Source organism: Anas acuta, chromosome 1, assembly GCF_963932015.1.
Source record: "Anas acuta chromosome 1, bAnaAcu1.1, whole genome shotgun sequence".
NCBI lineage: Eukaryota > Metazoa > Chordata > Aves > Anseriformes > Anatidae > Anas > Anas acuta.
Window position 1 is genome coordinate 62554157 of NC_088979.1, and position 23501 is coordinate 62577657.

A 23501-nucleotide genomic window follows, 5' to 3' on the forward strand; every position below is an offset into this window, starting at 1 on the left:
CCGTCCGTCGACGCCACAGACACTGCCAGAAGAGTAGTCATCTGTGCCTTACAAAGCCCTGAAGGCTTCCAGTGTTTGTAACAATAACAATATCTCGTGCACATGGCCTCTGCCACTACTTATTAGAAAGCTGCTAATGAACAGGGCCATCAGCCCCTCCGGCAGGAGGTGCCACAGCTGCTTCCCAGGCAAATTCAAGTAATGTGACAGCAAGGAGCTGCCTGTAGCAAGCTCTACAGATGTACTGCCTGTAGCAAGCTCTTGGGAGCTCTGTCTCCGAAGAGAAGGTGGGGGTTGTACCGCTACAAAATACAGTACTTTGGTGTAACAGTGCATGTAAAATAAGCAAGGGGGCACAGATGCTTGAAGCTCATCCAGCTTCGGTGGTATTTCTTCAGGGGTTTCCGGAACTGGAGACTTAGCAGTAATGAAGGGAATGCACAAAAAATTAAATCCTTTGCAATGACAGGAAGTTTTGTTTGTCCTACAGAACGTGCTCCGATGGCACGTCTGGATCTTAGAGAATTTCTGTTAGACATCGAACCCAAATGATTTAATTCTTTTCATTAGAGAACTGTATGTTTGTTTGTTTTTTCTAATATGTAAAATACCAAGTATAATTAAAAACTCCTGACACATTTACACAGCCTGTCACCCCCTACACTGATCTATCGGTGTCATCCACCTCCGGCAGCTTCCTTGGTCGGAAGCCAGTCAGCCAAGCTGGTGACCTCACATCACCTTTTTTTCCTGAACGCCACAAAATCCCGTCTGGGAGGCGTTTCGTCCCGTGCAGTGGATATTTACACTGTCAGCTCCGTGCCATAAGGACGGTCAGGAAGAAAAGCTCGCTGCCGTCTGCAGCGCCTTGTGAGATGGATGTGCCGGCTGGGAGCTGCCTCACGAAGCACACATGTCAAGACTTGCCCGAAACGTAACACATCTGCTCCGCAGTCCCTCCCTCGCCTCGGGTGCGTGTGCCCTGTGTACAAACACTTGCACACGCGCTGCCTCCGTCCTGTCATCTCAGGAGGTGCTGCACCATTAGCGGGAAGGCTCTGCACAGCGTCGGGCTTTTCCATCTGAGCCCTGTGGGAAACCGTGCTAAATCCCTGCAGGGTCACCTCTGCAAGGAGAATATGAGACTGGAGGCAGGGAGGAGAGGGGGAGAAGGGTAGCTGGGTGTGCAGCTGAGCTTCGTAAAGCATCTCGGCGGCATCCATAGGGCAAAGAGGCTGGCTCTTGGTGCAGGTGGAGCTGCGGGTCCTGGGGCGCACAGCAGCACTGCATCCCCATACACGGGCTCCCCTGCTATCGTGGTGACAGCTCCTCAACCCACTGCTCCCTAAAACTGCTAAATGAGCTGAGCATGATCTGAGGGGCTGCCGAACCCCTTCTGAGACACCTCTGCTCGGGCACACCGCTTTGTGAGGGCATCGCACCCACATAGGGAGGCAAGCAGGGCGGCGAGGCGCCCCGGGCTGGGGGGCTGCAGAGACTGCTCCCTACCAGGGGTCTGTGGCGGGGTCTCTTCCCCAGCTTACCGTCTCGGGGTCGTTCTCGAAGACCTCCCGGGCCTCCTCCTTGCTGCAGCGCTCCTCCACGCACTCCCTCTCCAGGTGCCCTTGCTTGGCCTCCTCAAACACCTGGTAGGCTCGCCGCTGCCTCTGCCGCAGGAACTGGGCAGCCTCGGGGGCTCGCAGCAGCACGGCTGAGGACGAGGACGAGGAGGAGGAAGAAGAAGAAAGGAGGCAGCAGTCAGCAGCCTTGCGGCAGAGGGAAGGGGCTGTCCCCGTGTCCCCGTGTCCCCAGGAAGCCGCCCGGGGGGTACTCACTCTGCGAGGAGTCCGCCGCCAGCAGCACCAGCAGCAGGGCGGCACCCAGGGGCGCCGCGGGCTGCGCCATGGCGGCGGCCGGGGCCGGGGCCGTGGCCGGGGCCGGGGCCGGTGTCGGAGAGGAGCGGCTCGGGGCGGGCGCTGCTATGGGATCGCGGAGCCTGCCGAGCCCAGCAGGGAGCCGCTCGCCCATCCTACACAACCGCTCCCCCAGCCGCCGAGCCGCGGGACACCCCCGTCCCCTCCCTCCATCCCTCCCTCCCTCCTCCTCTCTCCTCCCCTCCGCAAAGGTGGAAGGCAGCGCCAGAGCCGGCTGGGCTCTGCCTGAATTAATAAACCTGTCCACCCCGCACACACAAGCCTTCCCGGTGTGTTTTCTTCACGGATAAACATTAGGTTTACAGTAGGGTTTTAGGGTGGGTGAGTGAGGTGAGGGGTGTGGAGGCGCTGCGCCACTGCGCCACACGCCGCGCTGACAGACCGCCACCACAGCCCCCTGTCATGGGGGCTTGGAGGGTCCCAGCGCCTGGGGACCCCCAGAGCCGCAGTGGGGATGGTTTTAGGCTAAAAAATTAGGTTTAGGTTAGATATAGGGAAGAAATTCTAGAGGGTGGTGAGGCACCAGCACAGGCTGCCCAGAGGAGCTGTGGCTGCCCCATCCCTTGAGGTGTTCAAGGCCAGGCTGGATGGGGCTGTGGGCAGCCTGGGCTGGGGGGAGGTGTCCCTGCCCATGGCAGGGGGGTGGAATTAAATTATCTTTAAGGTCCCTTCCAACCCAAACCATTCTGTGATTTTATGATTCTATGATCCCAGGAAGTTTTCCAACGTAACTTTAGTATTTTGGTATATCCAGTAGACACTTTGTGTCCCCACAATAATTTACGGCATATAGAATATAACTAACATAAGCAATATGTTTATATTACATCTGGTTGAAGTAAATTAAATAGAAACACAAACGGCAGCCTGCTAGCTCAAAGGAAGCATCCCTAGGCTGGTGTCCTCTGCCCGGCAATGGCCAAATGCTGACATATGAGAGATACAAAATATAAACCAGCACCGAGTGCTCTTTTCTTTCTGTTTTCAGCATCTGAAGGGCAGCGGAGGAGCTCCCTTGGGTAAAAATTGTGGTCGCTGTCATGCTGACAAATGTACTTCTCCATCAATTTGTCAAACAGCTTTTGGATCCATTTGTACTTCTGGCCTCTAGGAGTGGCAGCAAGGTCCCAAGTGTGCATGAAGCCTGGGCAGGAGATAATTCTAATAATTCTATAGGATACCTTGAATTTCTGTCTTTTAAGAAAGAGTGAGTTATAATTCCCCTTTTGTCTTCACTGTCCACATACAGAGATGGGGCTGCGCCTCTTCATTTCACTCACACGGCAGGAACTCTCCACCCTTTTTACTGTGCGTATATTTTCTGCCAGGTTACTGTGCTGAATCATCTCAGGGAAAGGGCAAAGAAGTGAATGATGAAGAGTGCCACTGCAGCAGTAAGCACATAGGTTGCTGTGGGACTGCAGCCTGTACTTCTCATACTGAGTCAGCATTCCCCATCTTTGTTTTCATCTTTCTTCTTCTCTTTTCCACTTATATTTCTCTTCGGATGAAGTGGACAAAACTACATGCAAGATGCATAACTACATTCAAGATAAGGGTTTACTATATTTAAGCAATGGCACTGTGCTGCTTTTGTCTCTTTTTTTTTTTTTTTTTTTTTTTTTTCTCCTCACTATTTCAATGGGTTCCTTTTTACCTCCAGACCTGTTATTTTCCAGAAGCTTTGAACAAAAGGCCTGAGTGGAGATGCTGCTTTGCCATGGATACACACTGTAAGGTTTGCCTTCCGTGGGTGCATCACTTTGCATATACCTATATTACTTTTCATTTATTTTTTTATCAGCCTGCCACTTTAAAAGTGCTATCAAGAGATACTGCCAAGCTAATCTAACAGCAACTTCCTACCAAAACAGGTCATCCCACTCTTCTTTCCCTCTACACTTCTCCCCACACTGTCCCTGGATGCACAGTTCTCCCCTTTTTAGGGTTTTGTCACTGATGTGACATGTAAGCAAACCAATTCAGCTCACTAAGCCAGCAGAAAAGTCTTCCTTTTTCTAAGAGTCTTTCACAACTCTTGATTGCCGGTTTAAGCTCAACTGTTCAGAGGAATTTTGTGTGATCCGCAAACCATCATCATGGTGTTGAACTTCTCCATAAAGTTTCTGAATATGTTAAGCAGCAGAGATTTTTGTGGGTTCTGGAAACTGCTTTATATTGTGTAATCTAATGGTGACTTTCCTTTCTTTTGGTCACTTTTTCATCCCTTTATTCATAAGAACACACTTTGAGATCCTACGGTGAGAGACCAGGTCAAAAGCTTTTTGCAAATTCAGGTATATCATATTATCAGAATCATCCTTCTCCACATAAAGAAGTCACTCCTTGAACCTCTAATGGAATTGAAAAACATGATTTCCTCCTTGACGTGTAAAGCTGATTCTTCTCCAACATGTCACTGAGGCTATCAATCCTACTCTTTATTATAGCTTCCAGTAAGTTGCTTGGCGCAGACCTCAGAAACTGACTTGGACGTGCCCTGAGGTCCTTCTAACAGTCACAGTTTCCACCTTCCATTCTTCTGGCACTGTGGGATTTCAGGCAGATTTAAGCAGTGAGTTGCACAAAGCAAAGCTTCATTTTCTTCAGGATTCACAGGTTAATACCAGCTGATCTCAGCTCCTGCCGTGAGGTCTCAGGGAATGTAAAAGTCTGGATAGAAAAATCCTGCAGAAAATACTAACAGAACATTACAGGAACTGCTTGTACTCTCAGCACATTACCATTTTCGACCCCCTCTTGACTTTCAAGTAGTGTTATCTTGGCACAGACATTTCCAGATGTAAATCTGAACTTGTTGGGTTAGGTTCTATTGATTACTGGCACTGCTAATAAGAAATGTGCTCCAAATATCATAGGTTTAATATATCACTTGAGAAAAATGATAAAAGATACCGCAAGAAGGTGTTAGAGAGAAGTCATTGCTATGGAGTGCAGTAAAATTAGTTATAAACAGGAAAAGCTCCTGCAACTTCTTCCTTCCTTCCTTCCTTCCTTCCTTCCTTCCTTCCTTCCTTCCTTCCTTCCTTCCTGGGAAGCTCTGAACTGCCATCTCCTCCGTGTCTGCCTTGGTTCCAGCTCAATGGGATTTCCTTTCGTTAGAGGTCATATTTGTGACTGAAAATGGCTTTAGGCACCAGCAAACCCACATGCTAACCTAGGCAGTGGCACTCCCTCTACTGCAAGCGAGGAGCCGTGCAAACTCGCAGGCACCACTGTCCTGCACTGACCATCCCTCCAACTAAATGGCACCAAGGAAAAGCAGCGAACCTCCTGCCCCAAGATGTAGAAGAGGTTGCAGATAAGGAGGAGAAGCTGCAGGAGGTCCTTGCATAACTCAGTCTGCTTTTCACTTCTTTGAAAATAATAGCTTGGCCTTCCCCCATTTGGGGAAAATGGCTCTTGGACCCGTGGGATGCAGACATTAGACTGGGGAGTTAACTGCTGTGCTGAGGAAGCCCCGCTCCTTTTCCACACACCTGCCTTTGCACATGCATTACCCAGTTAAGGACAGCCCCAGAGGATCCCGAGACAACTACGGATGCAGAAGAGCTGGGCTTTTAGCACAGCCCTTGGTTTCCTTTTTAAAAATGGAGCTTGAAACATGTCAGCTGCACTCAATGTCTGGGTGGGAAATGAATCAAAGCAGACCAAAAGCGTGAAGTGTTTGTACTGTCCAGAACAGAAAGTTGAAAGAGTTAAAAAAAAATAGGATGCAAGCCTTCTAAAAAGATTTCAAGGCTCTCAGGATAACAACGGGTGGTCGTGCAGCTCCACTGAAGGGTTGTACTAATGCGTGTGTGAAACCTTATTCAGAGATACAGTTTGGTGTAGAATGAGGACAGGGGTGAAAAGAGATCTGCCAGAACGATGAGAAACTTGAACTGAAAGCTATGAGAAGAACCCATGGTTTCATTCAGGCTTTCTCAGATCCCTGGATGAATATGAAAAATTGCTCCCCTCTCCCCTCCTCCAAATACAAATCCTTGCTGGCACCACACAGCCAAGTATGTTTGTTTAGATTAAGCCAATGTTTTTGAGGGAGGATGTGAAATTTCACGAAGAGATCTCTAATAATGCCAATGGCATAAATACCTCTTAAACAGCATGTTCGAATTAAACATTTCCTAATAAAAAACAAACACAGAAAAAGTCCCTTTATACCATTTAACTCTTCTGAGCAAACAGTGTGTGTTAATTTTCAAAACACACTTAATTTTGCTGGAGGAAGAAATGGATGAGAAGACTGAGCAAACGGAGGCGCAAGAGAAAGAAAAGCACTTGGATAAAGAAGGGGAGCTGGTTGCACGGAGGAAGATGTGGGAGAAAGGTTAGTTATCTTTCATAATTTACTCAAACTGAGCTTCATAACAGACTCTCTAGATGGTATCTCCAGACTGAAACATTGCACCAACACAGAAGGAGGTGTTTTCTCTCTTCCCTGGCATCACCGTCCCTGGGGGTGTTCAGGGAAAGGTTGGACGTGGTGCTTGGGGACATGGGTTAGTGGGTGACACTGGTGGTAGGGGTTGGTTGGACCAGGTGATCTTGGAGCTCTTTTCCAGCCTTAATTATTCTGATTCTCATCCCTGGGGATAGGTTAATTGTGTGCTGGGTTAACAGCTTGGGGCAACCCAGTGTAGGCATATGGAGCCCATTTCTGACTTAGGGTGAAGACAAGAGTCCAACAAGCCAGAATCCCAAAGCAGGCTCTCTGAACATGAAGGAAGGTGTGAGTGACATCAGGTATTTCATCAGCAGTGCGAGTGGATGTGATTTGTCTTAGGGCAGCTGTATATTAGGGTATTATGGCCCTCAGGGGGGTTTCTTCATGGTTTCTGTTCTTATGCATTCCACTTGAGCTTGTTTTCTGGGGGATTTTAATTGATTGAATAAAGCCTGAAATAAATATAAATAAATTCAGTGGTGACATAAGGAGTCAAAGAACATTGCAGACAAATACTGAGAACAAATATAAGCCTGCACAGTGTGTTATGCCCTACAAAATACCAGCAGGGATAAGAGGAGCTAGTGCATGGATGTGCAGAGAGATAATGTGAACGTGAGCTGTCCCTGGGGCAGCAGGGAGTGTGCTGATATTTTCACTACTGCCTTTCAATGGGCTTCTTATCAGAAGGGCGCGATGTATTCTTTATCGTGCTCATTAACGCAGAGCAATGAGGATGCAACTTAAAAATCACTTGATGGAAAGAAAGTTGGCTTCTTGGAAGTCACTGGCTAACCTCCCAGCCGTAACATGATGCAAAAGGGATGGTGAGCGAGGAAGCCGCGGTTGGTTTTCACGAGATGTGGCTCTGGCAAATGCTTGGAGCTCTCTCACATTGTTTACCAGGATAGCAGTTCATCACTGGCAAAGTAAGGAAAAACAGTTCAACCTTTTGCCACGATTAACATTTCTCCTGTGGATGGGTTTTATTTTAAGCAGGTTTAAGAGCTGGTAAGTCATCAGTGCACTCCTGTGCTTTGTTTCTGCCGCTCACCTTTTTCCTATTAGCAGCAGGAAATACCTATCCCCTTGTTGAAGCCAAGTGTGTCCCTTCTTGATTTGTCCCTAATGAAAAGGCAAACAAAAGGGGTAACATAAATGAAATTCCATAAATGCGGAGTCTTCACCAGAAGTAAGTTGCTACTTGCCATATTACGTACCCACACACCCCTGCCGTCCTGTTTGTATGGGTTCAGTAGCTAACAATATATTTATTAAATACGATGAGGAAGGCATTCTGGACTAAATCTTTATTATTTTGTGTTCAAAGGACACAAATATTTGTAGCAGAATTGCAGCAGGTTCACGTTGCAAAATACAGCAGGGCTTTCTGTAACCTTTTATCGATTTGCTACTTGTTCCAACAGGGTTTGTCGGCGTGATGCTGCAACCTCTGGCATGAATGAAGGATGGGGAAAAAAGGTAGCAGTGGAGGGGAAGGGACCAGAGCAGGGCAAGCCATAGATGTGACTGAGAAACTGGAGAGTCGTTTTCTGAAAGTACATGCAAAGATATGTATTAGAATAAATGTATGAATAAATAAATAAATGCTTGAAAATAATTAAAAAAAATGAATATAGGATAGAGTATCCAATGTTCTGACTTCTATTTCTTTTAATAGCAACAAAATGAAGATTTCTACAGGCTAAGTAAAGCAGTTCTGAGCTTAATTCTAAAATAGGTGGTGCTTTGTTCTGTTTTGTTTTGTTTTGTTTCTGGAAGGGAAGCTCTAGCTGTCCAGATTGGGAGGAAGTAAGAAGTGAATCAGGCCTTCTAACAGCAACATGGAAGTGGAAGCTGGGCCAGAGTTACCGCGCTGCGAGCCTGCCATCAATGGGGAAAGTGTTTTCCAGATGTCATGTTGCTGGTCAGCCTGGCTGCTGTGAAAATCCCATCTCCCAAAACTGGATGAAAGGGGAACACTTGAAAATAATAATAATAATAATAAAAAAGCACACCAAAAAGAAGGTCTGAGGTATACAGAAGGGCTTACACATCCCGGGAACAAAAGGTGGTATTGATGTGGGCTTTGGTGTGGGAGGCAGGCTGACAAAGAGCTTCTCATGGAGCTGGTGTGAACTGTGTCTGAGGGTGCTGGCAACAGAGAGGAAAGACGATCCTTTTTTTGCTTAAGTTCAAAATGTCATTGTTCAGTAACATGTTATTTAAAACAGAAAATTACAGAAGAAGAGACCTAGGTAAAGTGTTGCTTCGCTTCTCAGTTACAGATTGCTCCAAAAGATATGGTAATGTGAGAGTACACTGCAAAGGAAAGCTCATTTTGAGCCTGTGTTCTGCTGCTGTTGTCATATACCAAAACTTTCTAGCATTGGCACTTGAAATAAGCATGAAATATACATCGAGATACTTGAAATACACATCAAGAAAGCGTGGTATTTAATTCCTAGCAAGCTGGTCTTCATTTAAACATATTGAGCCAGTCTTGCCTATAACAAAGCTTTGTGTTTTAGGAAGAGGGTGATATGGTGAAGAGAGAAAACAGCAGGCATACGCAAAAAATAATGGAAAAAAATCCACACCTCCACCCATAACTATGCACAAATATGCGTGTATACGTATGTCCATATCCTCAAACACATTGCCACGTCCCAGCATCCAACAAACATGAATCACTTAAGCTTCTTACAATACTGCTCAGAGACAGGAAAGCATTATTCCTGTTTACAGACCAGAAAGCCAAAGCCTGGAGGTGAGGAAGTTCAGACGTAAAACCCAGGAAGAGCTGGATTTGGCTTTATTTTCTTAAGTCCAGGGTTTACAATGCCATCTTTTCTGTCCAGTGTTTGACTTCATCTCCAAATTTCTGTGGCAAAGAGGGAAGAGTAATAGGTAGAATAGCATACAAACAAAAAGAGAGAATTGTTCTTTTCTTTCAAGAATTTCTTTTCCTTACATTAGGCTGTATCAACCCAGTTTAAGTCAAAAAATGGAGCTCTGATTGTTCAAAAACCAGTGTGTTTTTGATAGCACTGACTCCAGCTGGGTCTGCAAGGGAAGGGGACGGTGACGCTGCAGCGCGTGGGCAGGGCACCCAGCAGGGAACAGGGAACCTGCTGTGTCAGCTTTTGCTCAGCATGCTATCCACTCACCATTAAATATGAACACGCTCCCTGCACATTGTATATGGGACCAGGTACTGGACTTTGCAGCAGATTCTGTCCTCGATTTCCTGATAAATGGCTTGTATGGACTCTCCCCTAGTGAAACGCAGCCACCCAGTTAGCCAGTGGGTTCCCTTTGTCTGTCATCGCTTTGCTTTCAGCTGTGGTTTGGCACCCGCTGCACCGCAAAAAGGCATGACTTGCACGAAATTATAGCTGGCTTCCACGTTGTTTAACCAGAAATTCAGATTCTAAGTCCCAGAAATTACACACTGGTTATAGCTAAGAAAAGAAATTTTCGAGTATCCCATTAAGGAGCCAGTGTTAAACAGAAATCTGCTGACTGAGTCAGTCTGTTACAAGTGAAAACACCCCAATATCTGAAAAAAAATAATCCTTCAGTCATTATCTGGTTAGAAAATTAGCTTTGTCTTTTCCTAATAAAGTTTTCCAGTTAAAAGTTATTATCATTAGGTGTGTATTTTTTAACATTGTGCCCTAGAAATATTTTTATTGCATAATTTTTTATTTTTTTTTATAGAGGGAGGAAGAGGATGGCAAGACGGGTGGGAAAAGAAGCCAAGAAATAAATCCAGCCTATTTAAGACTTCCAGTTTGTACATAAGACGTAAGGATGATCCGTGCAGTGTGGTGAGCGGATGTCCTCCCTCTAGGCGTGCTCCCTTCTTCCTCCCCTGTGTTGAACCCGAAGTGTTTATCGCGATGGCGTTGTGCATCTTCTGATCGTGGCAGATAAGCAGATTGCAAAGGCTCTTTTTTTTTTTTTTTTTTTTTTTTTTTCTGGAAAGGCACAAAAGCAACATGAATGACATTCACTGTGTTTTTTTGATATGTGCAGCTTGATGCTTACCAGCCCAATTGGGCATGAGGGGGGGAAATGACGGGATTGTTCTCCTTGTCTTAGATAGACTTTAACCAGAAAAACTGTGAAACTCTCTGTGTTACTGCCAAAGGTAACCAGGGCCCTCACATTTCCAGAAGTAAAATGGGTTCTCCGGCCAAATTAAAGAAAATGGACAAGTGCCAAAGCAAACATTTTTGTCCAGCTTTGCTTATCTGATGTTACCAGCATGTAGTGATGCTTTATCGTAGCGAGTTATTTCCTCTGTTAAACATAGAAGCAGGAGCAAGTATGGATAAACAATGCGTGCAACCAAACCCCAAACATTTAACTATTTTTGCTTACCGTGGTGGAGAGCAGGGGCGGGGGAAGAGAGCCTTCCTCAGAAAACCCAACTAATGCTTTCTGTGCTGGAATTTCCTAACACAGAGAAGAAAGCACAAGGCGCCAAAAGCTTTCACAGAAGCCAGTTATCCCTCCATCCTTGAATCCTGATGATGAATAGTTGAAGTACCTAGATAATTCTGGTGCACTCCGGGCCAGGAGCTTTCTGAGCAAAACAGCACCTACAGAAATACTTGGGAGAGAAGGGTGCAGTAACCAAACATGCGAGCAGTGCAGTGACCACTGTAAATAACCTTGAAAGCAGAAGGGCCACCATCATCCAGTCTTCAGCAGAACGGTTTTGTTTTGGGTCAGTTTGTTAGGAGCATAAAATTTTATAGCTGCAAAGGTAGTATACAAACAGCCAAAGGGATTTTGCAAGACGAAGGGCTGAAATAGCTCTGGGTGGCCAAAACAGAGATTTTGTGCTGTAATGCTCCATTATCCCAATGAGGAGCAAAACCAAGTACCCTTAACGGGTGAGGATGGTGCATTATGTGGGATTATGAAAGAAAACCTTGGGCTGAATGTCCAGACCAGGGCCTGGGCTGTGAAATGTTGGTGTGCTGGAGTAACAGAGGCTCAGCTGCCTTCAGGGCTGTCTCTGGTAAGACCACGTAGGATCCTGCCACCCATTTTTCTGCCCAGAGACTGAGCTGTGACCTGGGTTGTCACTTCATCACAGATTGTCCCTGTGCCTAGGGGCCCTGTTTGCACATAAAAGTGTGCTTTGGCATGTGAAGTCCCAGCACGTTGGGTAGGGTGACACACAGCCCCTTCCAGTAGCATGTACTGATTCATAAGCTATCACATTCATTGGCATGGCAGGAAAAAGTGTGTTTGCTAATCCTTACCCACATCAAGTGTGCTGATGGCAATACAATGTTCTGCAGAAGTTTCCAGGGGACCTCAGGGCTGAACAGAGGGTGGTACAGTCACCTCATTCACTGCCAGAAGTCCCTGGACATCACCCCAAATTACCTGTGGATCCTCAAGTCCAATTCAGTTGGAAATGAAAAATAGCAAAAGAAGCACTTGCAGACATCTGTGTGTGTGGAAACTGAAAAGCAACATACAGAAGCCTGTGTCTTGGTAGCCTACAGATGAGCCTAAAGGAACACTATGCTATATATATCTATATAACCATATACTCTATACCATATACTATATACTATACTATATATAACTACATATGTATAAACATTTATGTTTTTTTCCAGCATACATATAGGAGTCACAGTTTAAATTCATGATGTTGGAAGTCACGAGGCATTGATGCTGAATGAGATCAATCACCGATGAGTCTCTGGTAGGAAGCAGTGCTTTGCATTTCATTACATTGTCCCACAGAGGTATTAAGTTATATTTTATTGGGCTTTCTGAACTAGGCCCGGTCCAGAAAAGCACACAGAAGTGTGTATTACTTTAGGCATGCCAAAAGTCCTTTGTGAATTTAGGCAAGCTGCTTATGTTCTTTGATGGTGTGGAGCCATCAGTCTGGATTCCCAGATCCAGATCCTAAAAAAGAACATAGAAATGTCTTTCTGTCATTAAACCTCTTTGTTGACTCCTGGATATTTTCTTATAAACAACCCTCAAAACCTAAAACTAAAAAAGAAACTAACCAAAAAAAACGTGAATCTAAATGCAGTCTAATGAGCTTAGAGTCTAAAGCAAATGTTCTTTCGTCAAGAATGGAAGGTATGGTGAGATCTGCAGAAAGTGCCTATGTTACTAAAAGTCTTAAAACTCATTCAGAAACAAACTCAGCAATATAAGGCCAGGCTGGATGGGGCTTTGGGCAGCCTGGTCTGGTGGGAGGTGTCCCTGCCCATGGCAGGGAGGTGGAATTAGCCAATCTTTAAGGTCCCTTCCAATCCAAACTATTTTGTGAATCTGTGACTCTATGAATATAAAAGCTTAGTCTAAGCAATCTCTACTTCTCTTTCAGGGAATTTCTTTAGTTAACACACAGAATTCAGGTTGGAATAAGCCCTTGCAGTGTAAAAGGCTCCAAGTCTCACAGAAATTTGTTAGTGTGCAGTAGTCTGTGATGGGACTCATCTCAGTAGGACAAGGTAGGATAAGCAGTATGTGGATATCCAGCTGCATGACCTTTTTCCTAGTGTGCTTGTAGGCATTATCCACGTCACATCTAAAACTGAGCCTTACAAACACCAGCAGTTCTGGGAGCAGAAGCAAAATAAAATTAAACCAAACAAACCAAGAGACAGATTGCATTGCAATCCCAGCTCACCAGGCTCCACCTGCTAGTTATGGTATCCAGAAAGACGCCGTGAAAAGAGCAGCGGTGGCAATGGCATCTGTGGTGGATCACTGAGCACAAGCAAGTCTGCTGACTCCTGCAGCTCAGAGCTAACGTGGAGGCAGGAGGTGGGTATGGAGAATACACATCTTCAGACATCTTTTGACCTTGACACAGTCATCCTTCGTAAGTTGTTTCATGGATACAGTTATAACAGCAGCAGGCCAGCACTGCTGTGCCCAGCATCACTTCTGCTCTCGCCCATCGGCGTGATGCTGACAGGGGTGAGAGCAGTAGGAAACCTAAATGCTTTTGTTTCTTCATCTGTGGGAAATCTACCACTGGAATCAAAGGGTTTGCAGTGAGGAAAATAAAAAAAATAATAATAAAAATAATAAAAAAGCCCAAGGGACGCTGACCAGTTTGAAAGACTTCAGCTTTGTTTACATCCACTCCTTTTTCCTTTTTCCTCATTATCTGGGACTTGGAGAGCAGTGTGGCACAGGCACATCTGAAAGTGGAAAGGCTGGGACACGCATGGAAACATACATGCTGGACCAGATTCCAGCATCGAGTTGAGATATTCTTACAACCAGCAATAAGTGTGCTCGGGGATGCTGCTATTTGTAGGCTCAAGACCTGTGTGGCATATCTTGACTCAGAAGACCTTATGGCTCCCTGCAACTGCAGATGGGACCGACTGAAGATTTCAGCAAACCCTGTTTATGTTTACACATTCCTATCCCGTTGAAAATCGCTTCTTTTGTTTTTGTGGGTCCTTTCTGTTTTGTCTTTGTGACTGCAGAGTATTTGAAAAACAAAACAAAGTAACCTGAAATGTCAGCTGTATTGAGAGAAGACAACAGTGACTGCCTAGGATTACTAGCACACTCTTTCCTACAAACAAAGAATGATAAATTTATATCTTTTTTTATGGAGGGGAAATCCTCAAGTCCTCCAGGGAACTCTCTACTGTTTAGGCAATTTTTGTTGTTGAGGGAAACGGTAAATTTTGGGGCATTGCTAAAATGTGTTTGTGTCTTCATAGTCTCCTGAACATCTGTATGCAATGACTGATTTCCCAGCTTCTCCTTCCATCACAGACACAAAAACCTTTCCTACAAGGCTTTACATTGGTATGGAAGTTGCCTGTCAGTGTCATGGTCGTATAGTAAGATTTCGAAGCCATTTTAGCCATTTTATCTTTCAGACAGCATATAGCAAGTATCTCTTTTCAGTTTCCATCTATGACAGAGATCAGGGACCTCTGAGTAGTCATGAAGTTCAGGTCTACCTTTTCATTTCGAACAGGTAATTTTTCTTTTCACTTCTTGTTTTTAAAGTTGACTTGCTATCCAAAAAAATGAAGTGATGGAAACATGTACTTCTCCCATTATAAAAAAAATAAAAAATGTTCTCCAGTAATAAAGAACATCTAAGAGAGATAAATGTGTTTCTACTAAAGCTATGATGATTAGTTACATCAGCAAAATTGAGGTAATTTCTTCATTGTTGGGTTTTCTGTCTGACAGCCTTTCCACTGTTATGCCATCAAAGCCAATAGAAATAGTCAGGCTCAGAACACACAAATCAAGGTCTGTCTGACATTCCCACAATGCAAGCAAAGATCTGAAAATGAAATATATTTCAACCCTTTGTTGAAAAAAAATGTACCTTAGCACAAAGCTTTCAGCTTCTGCCTTCTTTACGAGGAACATTATTTTCATCCTCACTTAATTCTCTTTTGAAACTGGTGTTACTGTGCTGTCTCCCCTCTTCCTCTTATCCATCTGCAATATGCAAAATGTACTTCCCTTTCCCCTTCTGCCTCTATTTTACTTTCTTTTCTCTCACAGCGGGTGACTCAGAAGAAAATGAGGAGTGTATCGCCTGTTCTACAGAAGAGACATGTACAGGCCAGCATATTCTGCTGTTTTTCATAACAGCTGACAATATTGAATCATTACATCTTACAAGCCACTGAAAGTTGCAAACTTAACTGTGAAACTTCACATTCCCCTTACTGAATTATTTTTTCAAACTGTGATGTTCATTTATCAAGATCTTTTTGAATTCCAATCCTGTTCACCAAAGTGCTCGCTCTCCTTCCCTGGTCTACAAAATTGGAAGTGGTAAGTACTAAGCATACTCTTCAATGCATTATTCAAGTTATTCTTGAAAGTATTGAATAGTAAAAGACTCCAGCCCTTGGAAACATCCATTTCACACATCCTTCTATTCTGATCATGAATTACCGATAACATTCTGAATACAGTTCCCCAACCGCTTTTTTACTTCCCTTGATTATTTTTGAGCAACCTGGTCTAGTGGAAGGTGTCCCTGCCCATGGCAGGGGTTTTGGAATTAGGTGATCTTTAAGGTCCCTTCCAACCCAAACTATTCGGTGTAACCTGCATGAGGACATCATGTGAACTGGTTGCAATATCTTGCCAAATTGAAGAGATACTGTTCCTCCCCTATCTACATATCTGTTGGAAAAAAATTAAATAAATATCTGTCCTTCTCTTGGAAGGACATTGCCTTACTTTGGCATAACCTGTCCTAAGTAAATCTGTGCTAATTAATACTTTTGTCCTTGTTTTCTTTTGTTGTTGTTTCCTGAGATTTTAAAATGGCTGTTTTGTATCTGCCTGTAAGGCCTTTCATAAGGAAATGAAATTGCCAATTCAAAGCCATTCAGAAGTAAATGGAAAGTTTCATGATATGTGAATGGAGCAAATTATGCGAAATAAGCAAGATGGTCTCAATGCACTTTGCAGTAGGCAGTAGGCAGCCATCAAATTTGACCTCTACGCAGAGACTTTGTCCTTTCTGGATGGCACAGTGGAGAAAGGATGGGCTGAGTGATATATTTGGATCATGCATATTTCCATTTTGAGAGACCTCAAGTCGCTGATGGCTGTATTAAAAAGCTGATGAAGGGGAAAAATGTAAGAATGGGTCTGGCTTCAAACCAGACTTTACTTATTTTAAAGTATCTCTCAACACAGAGAACAAGCTCCTTTGGTCAGTTAGTGAACTTACTTTGAGTAGATCTACAGAAGTGTCTAGGAATGGAAGGGAATCCAGGTTATACCACCTGGTGTGGTGTCTCTAAGGATCCTCTTGCTCTCGCAGAGGTCATTTTCTCCTGAGATTTTTCCTATAATGCATGATTTGGGGATGAGGAAGCAGGGCAAGTCCTGATGCCAAAAGACATCCCTTAATCTGTACCTCCTCAGGGCTTGACTATTTGTTCAATCAGACTGTACACGATAATTTAGCATTTATCAAAAGACCAAAATACCTCATGGCTTGATTTTATTTGGCTTGCAAATTGAAGCCCATGGTTTGAAGATGCACTGCATGGGAAGGATTTCAAAGCCCTACCGCATTCCCATCCCTCTGCTCTGGTAAAATTGCTGACTTTGGTGAAAGTAGAGCTGGGTGTCCTCTGAGTGTGTTTGAATTTTGTATTTGATCCACTCAGTTAAGTCACTGAAAAATACATACATTAAATACAAATAAGAAATACATACATTAAATAATGTCTCATCATTGGACTAGGTCTTTCATCCCTAGTCAAGGTTAATTTTTAGAGTAGTTGGACTGAAAATGCAAAAAGGCACGGCTGTCTGTTGTCCAACCATCACTGCCAATGACACCTTGATGATCTGCTGTCCCCTCCAAACCAGGCCTGACAAAGCCAATGCCACACCACACATTACACAGGGGTACCGTGGAGGGTCACAGACGGTTTGATCTGTATTTCGTACACCTGAAGAGGGACATAGCTTGCTTACACGCATCAGAGCCAGCTGAATTTTTGCATTTTTGTTGTACAGCGACGTGCTCCCTTCTGCAGGTCACTGCAAGCATACTTCTGACTTGAAGAGAACTAATCATAGCACTAAATACTCCCCTTGGTAGCCAGTGAGTATAGCTCATTTATTTGATTTAACAGAAATAAAATAAACATAATATTTTCCTTCTGGAAACAAATGGGAATAGCGTCTTAGAAAATTAATCTAGAATAGATGTTTAAGTCATGAAAAATACCTTTCCTTTTTGTTATTTCAAACCATAATCATTTGTATTCATTTTTGGCTCCTCCAACAGCAGCTAGTGGCGATGAAGTAACCGTAAAAGCATAAATCACTGGATTGGAGTTCAGTGAGTTTCGTAATATTGTGACCTATATATTCCTATTAGGTTACTTGCTACACTTGCACAGTTCCAAGCTGAAAAAATGTGTGTTTCTTTAGGAGCATATAGCCAGGCCGTTGGAAAAAAGCATACAGAGAATAATAATGAAAAAGTATGCAGCTGGACATGGAGAGACAAGGCTGTGAGTTACTGCAGTTGTACTTTTTCTCCAAATCCATCTGTTTATCATAAATTCTCATGTCTGTGCAAGTGTATTAAAAGATATTCAGTGATGTAGTAGTTACTGGAATCATTACAAAACCAACAAACCTGAGGAGAAAGCCAGTTTTTCAACATTTTATTTACTATACAGGACAAGCAATAGAACATACTTGTAAAATTTTGAAACTTTGCAGCTACACTCCCCACGCTCGCTGTAAGAAAAGCCGAGTTTTGCAGCAGGTTTCAATTACATCCATGGCGGGTTTCGGGACTGTTACATCAGCTCCTATATGCTGGTCAAATTGAGAGGCTAATTAGGGTGGATGAACTGTGTAAATAGGCGGTTGTGGTTCTTCTCTGGGTTGTTTCAGCTCCATTTTCTTCTGCTAACACACCGGCTTTTCAAGCAGAAGTCAGGGCTTTCAACATAGCCTTGTAATGAACTGTAGGCAGAGTTTTGCTGGTTCAGAAATCAGGCTGGTGATGAAATCCCCTTTCCTAGGAATCCAGGAGTTTATGAACATGTTGGCTATGTGTGTGGCTTGTCTAATCAGATTTATTCTAAATACTTACCTTATGCAAGCACAATTTCTGTTCCACTGTTCACCAGACAAAGTACGATATTAGCAACACAAACATTTTCCCAGTTTGATCATTAATAATCAGACTGCGGTGCTCGAAGAATGTGTCCTAAATGGAAGGACGAGTAGACTTCACAAAAGATTACACGATTTGTTATTTGGTGATGTTTTATAAGCAAACTGAGCATTGGGTGGGGAAAAAGAGCCATAGACTAAATATGGCCTCTGTGAGCTTTTAAAAGCCCCACTACAGAGTCCTGCCAGTCCATTAGGAAGACAACTGCAAAATCAGCAAGCCAAACGCCATCATCAATTGCTTGTCTAGACATAATCCTCCCACCTCCTTCTCAGTCCTTGTCTCTCTCCATTCCTGAAATGCCTCGGCAGTGACTGCCTGTGCATCCTCATAGGCGAGCAAGGAATCCCCACACGAGGATGTCTCCTCTTGTGGGAAGTGCAAAATACCTCCTGGAAAAGGCTGTGGGGATAATTTTTGGTTCTACCCCCTTTTCCTGGACCTCCACTCTTGGCGAACTCAGAGGTGAGGAGCTGCAATCCAATGCTGCTGATCAGGTTCCGGGTACCCACAGAGCCATCGAAGGCCTCCAGTCATCTGAGGACTGCAGAGATCTGGTGAAAAGCAAGATAAATTCCCATCCTCTCCTTGCATGGCTGGCCAATGACTTCAGGAGAAATTCAGTTCAATTTCCTTTCTGAGAGAAAACATTGTTTTGAAGTAAGCCTGTATGTTTCACAGATGTGTCAATATACTGGCTGACACAGCCCCTATATTCCAGAAAATGAATATATTATTTCTTTTTCATAGGAAGTCGAAGAAAGAAGGGAATGGACCGAAATCACATGCCAGTATATTTGTTATTTCCAAGCTCCTAATTGAAAAAAACAGAATTGCACAATATTTTGTGCGATTTCACCCGTGATTGTTCTCCAAGGGATCAAACATTACAAGAGGCACTCATGTGGACAGCTGGGCAAATATCTCCTTAAAAATTCCAGCAGGATGAAGAACGAGATTTTCTGGAAATCACTCGGTGCAAAATACTGTCCAAATTCAAGCTGAACAAAAAGACATAGCCACAAATGAAACACATGGCCAGCTTATAGGCACTGGGGGCATGTGCTGCTTAGTTAAACCTCTGCTGTCAGGTGGAAATACTCCTGTGCTGTTAAAAGCTATAAGCATCAGCACCTATAGCTCTTCAGGGCTTCTTCTGGTTGGGGCATGACCTTTTTTAGTTTAGCTGTTAAGAACTACCTGGCAAGTTCTGTTTCTCTGGAAAAGAAAGGAAAAACTGAGCATCCACAGTCTCCACAGCAATATTCATGGCACATTCATGGCAGTTAGGGAAATTCTTAAAAACTCCAAAAATTCCAAATTTTTCCAAGAATTCCAAAAGTTCTTAATTTCCTTTGAATGCAGTGAGCTCTGATATGTACATGGAGGATATTGGGTTAATGTCCATGCTTTTTTTTTCATGCTGTTCAGTGCCCTGATGAAACATACGGCTCTTCAGTACTTAAACTTAGGGAAGCCAAGATAGTTCGCTACTCTGTGATGCATTTGTCAAGTCAGTGCATTGCTTGTGATATCTGTGTGCCATGCATGTGTCTGAAGGTCTGGGTGGCTAATTTCATGGTTGTACAAGACACGGGAAGAGGAGCACACATGTTCCAAGCCAGATAGAAAGAAGGTAGACTACTGATCCCAGAAATACAACAGTGTTAGTATGGTCTAGGATGACTTGACTGGGTACATCATCCAAAATCACCTTCAGTCCTGGCCGTGATGTTGCAATCGCAGAGGAATTTGTAAACAGAAGTTGTTTTATGTCTCCGAGACCTGAAACACACATTTTGGCTGAAACTAGCACCGTAAAATTCCCGCTGTGGGGCTGTTCTCCCACATCATGTTGGGACAATAGTTACAGACCACAAAGACCAGTCAGGCTCTTGTTCTGCCCATCATCCTGGCCAAAACAGGATATTGTTCTGCAGGGGGTTTTGAAAGCTTTACATGTCTTCAGCAATAGGATTACTGGGACAATATCCCAACACCTGAAGGACTGCACCAGGAGGAGTTTCACCCATCCCATCTGCAGAGTGGTTTCCCCAGCAGCACGCACAGAGGAGGGGAGCTACATCCCAAATCTTGGACACACATAGTCGAGGGACACTACCATCTGGCTCATACTTCTGCTACTACAACACTTTAAAAGCCTGTCTCTGAGTCACTTGTCTCTGTTCAGATGCCCCTAGGCTTTGCTGCTTTCCAAAATTTTTTTCTGAGTTCATGCCTCTGGGATTTCACCCCGTGTTAACTTTGGCTTTTAAGGCTGAATGCAGGTTTTGATCTCACAATCTGCTCTGCAGATTTCATGGCTGTAAGGTGGGGAGCTGTTCTCTCAGCAGTCCAGATCTGCATAAATCCTACAGGTCAGTCCTTAGTGACTAGACAAGTTTATAAATCAAGGATCACTGCTCTTCCAAAGGACAGTCTTTTAGCAGCTAACACATTCTCTCACATGCGTGAGGGAATCCAGTAAAATATAGTAAGCAAAAGAGTCAAATGAGGGGAAGAAAAATCTGCAATGCTATAATTAAAGCAGCCAAAGAAAACAGAATTCTGGAACAGCAGTTATTTAAAGACAAAAGCTCTTACACACACAAATATTAAAGTATGTATTAGCCTGATTTCTAAATGCAGTGTGACCTGCACAGCCGTGGTGCCTTTTTGTCTTTAACCTCCTTTCAGAGCCATTCTGACACACACAAACCCTTGCCAATTTTGGTTAGACGTGCCTGCAGGTAGCAATGTCATAGACACCACATGCTTACAAGATCAGCAGCCCCATAGAGGAAAAAAAAATAAAAATCAAATAAAAGGCATCATGAAAGAGAAAAGAGGGAATTCTCCATCGTTACCAGCTCTGTGTTGTGGCAGCCAGCATGTGCATGGCACAAAAGCCCACAAAAAACCAGACTTCATTGGTTCTCCTGATCCCAGGACCAGCTGTGTTCTTTCTGGGGTTGTAACCTCTCTCATTACTTTTCAGGCTGCTAAATTTCTGCAAAACTCCTCAAATTCAGAAGCAAACTCTGGCTACAGGAACACCTCAGTCTCAGCGATCGCAGATTCCAGCATTCTTGTTTTTCCTTCAAATGCCAAGAAGCAGTCCTAAGTCACAACGTTTAGGGCATTGCTTGAATTTTTGCACCGCTCAGCATATGCAAGCCGGAGGCTATCTTTTACATGAGGGTGTCAGTGGAAAATAAAATTAAAAAAGGCTGCTCGAGGCATCATTATCCTGCATTGTGGGTAGTCATGTGCACCCCATAGAGTGAGGGCAAAAATGTTACCAAACCAGAAGCCCAGCCCTACCCCGCAGGTGACAGGGAAGTTGACAGCCTGGGGGAGGACCTACACCTCTTGTGAGGAGCACCTTCATCTGTTGTTTCCACAGGCAGTCCTGAGCTTACCTTCTCTTAAATCTACCACAAAAATTAGCCCTGAATGACAGCATTTATGGGACGGTGTTTACAGGGACACTCACAGAAGTTTTGGAGAAACAGTATGTAAAATAAGATTTAGGTTTGCCCAGCTGACCCGCAGTGAGGTGGGCATGGTTATAAGTTCAAGGGAAGTTTGCTCTCAGGGATGTCCCATATGATGGTATCGGACTCGTGTTCCTCTCATCTGGCAACTGCCAGGTATGCTCAGCTGAACTTGCAGGAGTTACTCAGCTTTCTCCTGAGGTCCCCAAACCCTTATCCTTCAGTGACCCAGCAAAAACGTCCAGCATTACCTCAGGCTACCTCACTGTGTAATTTCAAGCATCTATTCCCTCAGGCACAGGCGTTGCAGCAGGCCCAGTTTACAGGAGCTGTCACCTCATGCACTGGAGGTAGCATCACGCCTGGTATCTGGTCCCCACGGTTCCTGCCCTGCTAATGCTGCTGATATTCCTGCCCGTGTGGTGATCTGTAGCTATGGCAGCTGGGCTCCCATCCCGCTGTGCCCGTGTCACATCAGAAGTAGCACCAGGGCGAGTTCGTCCCACCCCAGCAGGCGGGAGGAACAGTTATCTCCCTCCGAGATTTTAACCAAAAAACTCTCCAGTTCACAGCTTGCCTCCATAAAGGGAAAAGAGAGATTATTACAATGTTATGTGTTTCATTTCAGGGCCACCTGGTCTTTGCCAGCTTCTTCTGGGACCTGCGTGAGCGGGACACTGCACGCCTGAAGATAGGCCGAATTTCACAGGAGGGGAGGCCTGATCCCGACTGCTTCAGGAGCTGGCCCTCATTGTCAATGTAGATGTGACCTCATTTACAGGAACAAGAACCAGTGCTGTGGCTGTAAATATTTGCTCTGCAATAAAGCCTAACGAGCCCTTCTTTCCCCAGCATTTCAAGGCGATCAGTAAGAAAAAGACATCGCTGCCCAGCTGCTCCGATCTGTCAAACTGCTCTCAGATATGCACAAGTCAGTGGTTTCTGCTTCTTTGCAGAGAAAAGAATAATTATTGTTTCTGACTAAGCTCGGAAGATTTTGTCATGTCTGATTTTGCTGGAGGCTCCAGCCCTTCACGCCAGGTTATGGTATCACACAGTAAGAACAGCTAAACAGTCCCAGATGGCCCGGTTGGTTTGCCTTAGCCTCCTAGGCTTTTCGCAGCGCTGTCACATACCCTGTTAATCTTGGACGGCCGAGACGTTGCTTTTCGGAGCCAGGTTTGTCAACAGCCGAGGTGGATTCTCCAGGGCTGCGTTCTGGGACGCGGCGCGCTTTGACTTGGCGTGCATTTAAAGCACACTCCGGTTCTGAATAAATCATATCCCCATGTACTACCATAAAGGAATGTGGATGATCCTTTTGTGGTTATCCACAACATCGTTGTGGAGAATTTGGGAAGCAAAACAAATAGCACCCTTCCAGATATTTTGAAACGCTACCTCCAACTGCGAGGCAGAAAAAGCTTGAAGAGAAATTGAGCTGTCATGGGTTGTTTGGACTAATAGCTGCTGGTAGAAGAATAAGCTAGCTTCTAAAAATATTGTTCATCTGAGACCTCCGTGGCTGACTTCTTAACTGATCCACACGGTAATGTACACACTATAAAGAAAGGCTAGATAGGCATTCACTGATTTGATAGGCAGCTAGCAAGCTCTAAAATACAATTTCATTGCAGAGATTTTGACCTGCATAAACTGAAAGACATGGCAAAGCTCCTACTGAGTGCTATGGAGAAGCATCGTATATCATCTTTTAGGGTGGCTCATTTTATTGGTAACAACTCCATCTGCAGTCTCAATCAACATTTTATACCTGCAAAGACGGAGCTGAAAGGATTTGAAAAGGCTTCTCAGCATGGTGTAGTATAACAAATTTGCTAGATTTATTGAAGTGCCGAGTTTGGGATTTGCTATTCAAGAAT

At 44.3% G+C, this 23501-nt stretch overlaps 1 protein-coding gene across 1 annotated transcript in view; it reads right to left on the reverse strand.

Moving 5' to 3' along the window:
• GAS6 (growth arrest specific 6) overlaps positions 1–2069 on the reverse strand; it is a 35671-nt gene extending 33602 nt beyond the window's left edge. The window contains exons 1-2 of the mRNA XM_068679166.1: positions 1836–2069; positions 1545–1711 (exon numbers count right to left, since the gene is read on the reverse strand). Coding sequence (XP_068535267.1) covers positions 1545–1711; positions 1836–2028 — 360 coding nt within the window. The 5' untranslated portion in view covers positions 2029–2069. The remainder of the gene's footprint in view (positions 1–1544; positions 1712–1835) is intronic.
• Positions 2070–23501: the final 21432 nt, after the last annotated feature.